The sequence below is a fragment of the Cariama cristata genome, unplaced genomic scaffold (assembly GCF_000690535.1).
Source record: "Cariama cristata isolate BGI_N322 unplaced genomic scaffold, ASM69053v1 scaffold17916, whole genome shotgun sequence".
NCBI classification, from domain to species: domain Eukaryota; kingdom Metazoa; phylum Chordata; class Aves; order Cariamiformes; family Cariamidae; genus Cariama; species Cariama cristata.
This window is the reverse complement of record NW_009621747.1, coordinates 2,874-10,003: the sequence shown is the minus strand read 5'-3', so window position 1 is coordinate 10,003 and position 7,130 is coordinate 2,874. Positions and strand designations below refer to the sequence as shown.

At 50.4% G+C, this 7,130-nt stretch overlaps 1 protein-coding gene across 3 annotated transcripts in view; it reads right to left on the bottom strand.

Moving 5' to 3' along the window:
- FHL1 (four and a half LIM domains 1) overlaps window positions 1-6,872 on the bottom strand; it is a 12,005-nt gene extending 5,133 nt beyond the window's left edge. For 2 of the 3 annotated variants that reach the window (XM_009702095.1, XM_009702094.1), the window contains exon 1: window positions 6,556-6,663. In XM_009702095.1, coding sequence (XP_009700397.1) covers window positions 6,556-6,577 — 22 coding nt within the window. In that variant the 5' untranslated portion in view covers window positions 6,578-6,663. Of the gene's footprint in view, window positions 1-6,555; window positions 6,664-6,835 lie in introns of those variants that run through there. The other variant, XM_009702097.1, reaches the window with a different exon arrangement.
- Between the last annotated feature and the right edge of the window lie 258 nt (window positions 6,873-7,130).

Below are 7,130 nucleotides of genomic sequence, written 5' to 3'. Positions count from 1 at the left end.
GGGGCTGCAAAAGCTCTGGCAGGGTTACACAAGCCCGTGCGGTCCCAAGAAAGGCAGCTCCATCTCTGCCCCTGCCACTCGTGCCCCCACAGCCCCAGCACTGCAGAGCCCCGCTTCCCCTGCACAGCCAACAACCCAGCGTGCAGCCTTGAACTTGCTGCACCGTCAACAACCGGACAGGAGACGCGGCAGCGGTCTGGCAACAGGGGCTGCCAAGAAGAAATTTAATTATTCTTTTCCTGATAGAGCTGCAGCGCCAGCACAGAGCAATAAAGGGGGAAGGACGCGGTCAAGCAATATAAATTGCTGCTTCTTCCTGCTGTGAGGTGGGAGAGGCCGTTAGCACCTCCATCCCGTAGCTTCACCTTGGACCACCCCACCAAGCCCTGGAGTTTAGGGGATGCTTTGCTGCCTGCTCCTCACGGAGATCAGCGGCACAACAGCCACGCTGCTCCAAGCCCTAGCACAGCACCTTTATAAACTGAAACAGGGCTTGGGGTTTTTGGGGTGTAGAGAGGGTACATTGTCCCTGGCTGTGCCCTCACGGCAAGGGAGGGTCAGCGACACCCGGCCAGGCTCACCCTCGGCCGCAGGATGCTGGGCAGTCAGGACTGCCATGTTGTTACGGCATGAGGACCTGTTTGCACAGCTTTTTCTTGGACGCCTGCCGACCCCAGTAATTCTAGATTTACCATCAACTGCGTGGGCCCAACCTGTCAGCATAAGTCCCCGTGCTGGCACAGGAGCCCCCGGGGCTGAGGGATCTTTGCTGCTGCCTTTGTGCGAGGAGTGGGGCTTTGCAGCAGAGGCACCAGTGCAAGACACCTCACCAGACCAGCGCACATCAAACCCAACCGGTCCTGACCAGGGCACAGCCCTGCCCGGGGAGCCCAAGCACTGCAGCAAGAGGCGAGGGTGGCTGCTGCCTTCGCTATCTCCCTTACCAGCCCAATTATTTTTTTCTTTGAGAGTAACGTGCTGTTGGCAGCCCACCATGAACAGCCCTGACACAGTCAGGTGCAAAGCCTGGGGAGGTGCCTGCCTGCAAATAAACATTTTGCCGTTATTTCGGAGCTCTTCTTCTGCCTCAGCTCTGGGCTCAGGAAGCTGCTAGACAACCAGTGGAAGGCGCTGGGGCAGGAGACGGGAGTCACACTGTTACTCTGCAGATTTTAAAATCCAAGAGTCATCTCACTGTCTCCTCTCTGTCATCCTTTCAATAACGTCAGGCCAGAACAAGTTGGAGCATTTCTCTTCCAGAAAGCAGGACAGATAGTCCTGGAGAAGAGCATTGCACAGGGAGGCTCCAGCAGAGGTGGGGACCGGGTTCACACACTTCCCCTTCCCCTAAAACTTACAGAAGCAGGCTGGAGGCCAAACTGGCAGGAATTGCACTCTATGGGAACCGAGGTCTGGAAACACCGCCTTGCCAAGGTCAGGGGACAGCCATGTCCTGCTGACAACTACACCAAAGGTTGTGTTTGTACTGGTTCAAGTAAATGAAACAAGTAAACAGCTGGGAAATGTGGAAACTATGTGAGCCACCGCCAGCTCTGCAGAGCTTTATCAAGCAAGTGGGTTTTATTTAGAAGAAATGCAATTGCACAGGGTCCAGGACAAATGGTATCGAAACGTTCCTGATCTCAGGTTTAGGGTTGCTTTCAACCAGAACACAGAATTGTGAACATATGGCTCAGGCAGTAACATAATCCTGCGCTCCCATGTAACGCATCATGTGCTAACGTGAGACACACATTTATCACAGCAGCTTTGGAGCTCCACAGACAAATTAACACTGGGCCTGGTAGCCCCAGGAGCTGGGCTGTACATGCAGACAGGCCAGCTTCTGCCTACCTTGTGCCACTCCATGTACCAAAAAGCCCCTCTCGTACCTAGGCTGGGGCATAAATTTGCTTCCAGCTTTTCCAGGAGCTTTCTGCCCTCAGCAGTATCATTCCTGATCTAGACCCAGCAAAGGCACCTCTGTCCCCTTGCCTGCAGTGAAGATGCCCTGACCATTTTGCCCCAGCAAACGTGCTGGCTGCTCATGGTCTCTGCTCACCCATGCCATGCCAAGAGCCCACGTCAGCCAGACCATCTCCTACAACCTTCCCACAGGAGCAGCCCACCCAGGGGCTTGTGCACAAGAGCCCCAAAAGCCACCCATCTGTGGCAGAGTGGGGCCCCACACTGGTAGCAGCTGTGCTGGGACCACCAGATCATTATCCCAGAGTGGAGCAAATGTCCATGGAGACTTCAGAGCTCTGCTGTCCTGGGGAAGATGCATTTAGTATCCTACTGCTGCTCCCCTAAGCAGTCCTGTCCCCTCTTACAGAAGGTAGACAGAACAGACATTTGTTTTTCTTTGTTAAAAAAAACAAAGAAAACAAACAAACAAACAAAAAACGCACCATCTTCTAAAGCCTGGTTGGCAACAGATCATGGTTTTGGAGATGTTTATCTCCTTAATAACCTGTTCACCTTCCAGCTGCACCACATCCCCACAGCTTAACTTCCCAGAGCTTCCAAGTATATTAACCCTGGCATGTCTTTGCTGTCTGGAAAACAGGCAAGTCATGAAACTGAGGACACACTGGGTATATGGATAAACCATGACTCCTTCCTTGCCCTTCCTTGGGGCCTTTATTTTCGTGCACGCTGCATAGCTTCCCCGTGCAAGCTGCACAGCAGCTGTCAAGCACACAGTAGGGATTCACACCAGTGATATAACCATGCTACAGCAACATAAAACTCAGCATTCAGGGTAAGCACTCATCAAACTAACCACTAAAACCGTTAAGTGCTGTACCTTTGTGCTTCTTTTCACAGTGGTGTGGCTAACAGCAGCACGCCAAGCTGGTTTAGCTTGGAAGTTATTTGAACACAGTTTCTTTGGCTGTACCTTTACACCAGATTACAGTGTCTCGGAGCTGACAGCCTGGTCAAGCACGTCCTGTTTAACCGCAGGAGAATCTCGCGCCCTGAGGACGTGCACTGATTCAAACCCCATTTCAGCTTCACTGTGGGGCCATGGAATGGGATTTAGAAAACAGAGGAAAAGTATGGACAGACTGGAACTACTCTTTAGCCCAGGCTGATATCCACATGCAGAGGATGTTCTGCTGGAGAGAAGCAGGTGAGAAGAGAGAGTGCAAGCTGCTGGGGAGAGGGGTAAGTGCAGTTACCCCTTAAATAGCCTAGAGGACCCTCAATAAAAATAAGAGCTCAAGAAGAATCCAGCAATACTTCCAGAAACTAATCCCCCTTTAAGCAAGGTGTCCCTCTCCCACCAGCCCTGGCAGGGGGCTGTCTAATGTAGCTCCCTGATGGATTTGGCTACAGCTTGAGGGCAGCTGGCCAGACCAGTGGCCTTCTCGAGTATCAGGGTATTTGGCACGAAGACCCACTGGAATTAAACCCTAACATTTACCTGACCACTGAGGTGCCAGTTAGCCACTTGGCCCCAGCGAGCATCTGCTGCTTTTCAAAAGCCGCTCCTCAGCCCTTGGACAACCATGCCTTCCACCTTACAAAGACCTCAAATGTTTGGGGCCCGCCAGCTTCCATGCCCCTCAAGTCATGCTGAGAACATGCTGTGGAGCAGTCACAGGGCTGTCCCAGCCAGCAGTCAGGGTCAGGGCTATGGCTGCACCCTGCAGCAGGGCAAGATTTGGGCTGGAAAGGGTACAGACCTAAGAAGTGCCACCCCATAAAAGCTATTGCATTAAGACAACACCCTGGTTCTCCCCTCGGTTCCTGTCTCCCATCGCCCCTGGGCTGGTTCCTCCCGGTTCGGTTGAGCTATATACCACAAGGCAACATTGCAGTGGTTTGCACAAAATGAAACGGAAGCACTCAAAGGGAGCTGAAGCATAGCTGATAAGCAAAGCACTTAGCACAGGATATGTGTTAATATCTCTGGGGAGTATGTTTGAAATGTGATAAACCACCAAGGAAGAACTTCAAGCACGGTCTCTGAAAACAACCAGGGAAACTGTACTTAAACTTTACAGATTATTCTGCCACTTAGGAAAGAAGATGAGGCTGAAGGTGTTAACCCTCTGCCCTACGCACAGCTGCATACTCTACGGAAATATGGAAGGAAAAGAGCAATTGCTTTTTGACCCTCCATCAGTTTTGTTTTTCCTCAGCAGACTGAGTACACAGAGTCCCCACATTGCCAGGCACTGGATACACCTGCCTATTTCAGCTCAGAACTTGGCATCCCCTGGTCTGTCACCTGAGTTACTATTCTCAGCATTCCTCTACGCAATATCGTGTGGCTTGCTATAAATACTAGGGAATACCCCTAAAAAAGGGTCCCCATTAATCCAAAACGTGAAGCAATGCTCAGGACTGCACCTCAAGGTCACCGGCATGCTGCTCTGTACAACAAACATTTGCAAAAACAAAGGAAAGAAATCATTTGCAGACCAGTTTTGCTGGGAGGGCTGGCAGTAACGCGTGGAGAGCTGTACTCTCCCATTGCCAGGCTGGGGCACGTGCAAGTCTCATACTCTATAATTCAAAAATTAGTCTGTTGATAAAATGGAAGCTTCTTTATTTAGAACAAGAACAGCTCCAAGTTCCTCAGGCGGCTGCCAAAAACATTCCCTACGGTCCTATCGTCACCATGTCTGAGCACATCCCCATCATTATTAAATCTTCACAGTTCCCCAGGGGAGTAGGGACGTGCTATTACAAAACACACTGCTCCAGCCCTGCAAATGCTTCCCCCAGGGCTTGCTTTTGCACTTAATACAGAGCTCAGCTAAGGCTAACAAGGCTCCCAGTGTGCACAGCACCACTGCCTAAAGTAAGGCTGAGCACTTAGGCAGAGTTTAAGCAGTGAAGTCCAAACCTTTCAAAACTAACCAAATCAGCTAAAGCAAAAGAGTCCTGTTCAGCAGCTAACTCATTCCGCAGCTGTTGTAAGCTTTGACCTTTGAGACTCCTCAGTTACGTTCCCAGCTATGCACAGGTCTGCTCCCACCTCAATAGCTGGATGCCATTCTCATGCCCAGGTGCCCCCAAGAGCCAAATGTGAGCCTTTCTCCTGCTGCAGAGGATTGACCCCCCGGGGGCAGGCACTACAGTACCCCACTGCAGCTGTCCCGTGGAGCAGGGCTCCCTGTGGGACGCAGAAGCAGACGCTGTGCTATAACATGTTGGTGGCAGCACTCCAACTGCAGCATCTGCTTAAGAAAACACCTCAGCATTTTATATTACAGCACAGCATCAAATCCATGGGTCCTTCTGCCAGAGAACATCCCCCTGAGGAAGATGGGAAAGAAAACAAAAGATACAGCTAAGAGTATAATGAAAGAATGCTATAGCATTGGTCAGGCTTGTGGGCTGAAGTTAAAAACTAAATGTCTTCTTACATTTTAATTGAATGGATTTTTCTTAAGATATTTAAAAATGATACCACAGAATTCAGATTTTACTCAGAAAGGTACCTTGCATAATGCATATCTGCATCAAAGATAAATAATAATAATAATAAAAAAGCAAATCCTAAGTAGTTATATGCCATGCAAGAAGCCTCATGCTTGTGCCTTGTCCTGGGAGGCTAAGCGTGAAGTTGAACAGCATGCGGTGACTTTCCTCCCCAGTTTAGAAGAGACTTTACGTTCCCAACCAAGTCTGACGAGCACCACTGTCCCCTGGCTCCTGGTGTGCGGCAGCTAGGTTTGATGCTCACGGGAGCTTCACCCCAAACCTGACAATCTTTCCCCAGGCAAGTCGACCCCTTGGGCTACGTCTCATCAAGAGATGCAATGGTATTGCCATTGTATGTTGTGATGTAAGGTTGTAAATACATGCTGGACACACACACAAACACAGCTGGCTTCTATGAACCAGATAAGCTTTGAAAAATCCTGAAGAGTTTTCAGTTGCCTGTCATTGGAGGACTAGAGGAGATCAGTCATGGATGGGAAGACACAACACATCTACATGCCATGGGGGACATGCAAAACATGCTCTCAAGATTGCCGTCGGTGTTAATGGGAAGGAAAAGTTAACATTTTCCTATCACTGGTGAGGATCAGCCCGTTTGATCTACAAGACAAACACAGAGAAGAGGGAGTAACCACAAACTTCCCACCAGAGCAGAGCAAGCCATCTGGGTTTAGACACTGGGCTTCCACATGCTCCCCTCTGCTATGGGTTTCCCCTGCTCGTGCAGTAACTGCCGTAGCAAGCTTGCTGTAAGGAGAAGCATCATTCCCCATTTTCACCTAGTCTTCCTCAAATAACAGCTAAGCCCCAGCCTTCCTACAGCAGCAGATACAAAAGCACTTACCATCTAATGCATTTTACAAAATAGATGAGGCCACCACCACCACTGCACTCCCAGCACCAGTCCCCCACACTGGTTATAAGCCCATTTGCCATCATTAGTTACAGCTGCAAATCGCCGAGGCTTAAGACAGCATTCAAATGAGTTATTCTGCTGCTGCAGGAGCCTGTTAGCAAAACCCTCCTCCCCATTTACCAGGCATTGCACACACGGGGCTTCTCCCACAACACCCGGCAGCACGTCTGCTTTACCTGTGTGCCTGTGGAAAGCCATGATTAGCAGCCCAAAGTCACCAGCAGCCCCTTAGGTAACAGAGTTCACAGTCTCTTGGCCGATTAGGAGCTGCCCCATTTGATAACATACATTTAAACGGAGGCTATTAATATGGACGGGACTCCTACCAGATGTCCACTCCCCTCCCCAGAGATCACAACCTTAATCCCCCTTGAAAATTCTTACCATTTTAGGTGATCCGAGGGAGAAGAATAGGATCCAGAGACTGCTAGGTCTCTGTAGGCAACATGTAAATACCTGCCCGGCTACTCAGCACCCAAATTAGTCCCAAAGGCAGAGTGTGCCTCAGGAACTTGACCCCATGCTAGTACTATTTGGCCTTGGCTTTAGAGCTAGATTGTGTCTCATAACAGTCCTGAGCTAAATTACAGACTCAACGTTAATTCTACACTGCCGTTGCTGAAGGGAAGAGGTGGATCACAGCCCCACGGGGGCCGGAGGGGCTGCGGTCCCAGGAACCAGCAAGAGGCTGTCCCTTGGTTGTAGGGCCCAGAAAGGATGTGGGTTGTACCCCTGGGGACCCAGCTGACAG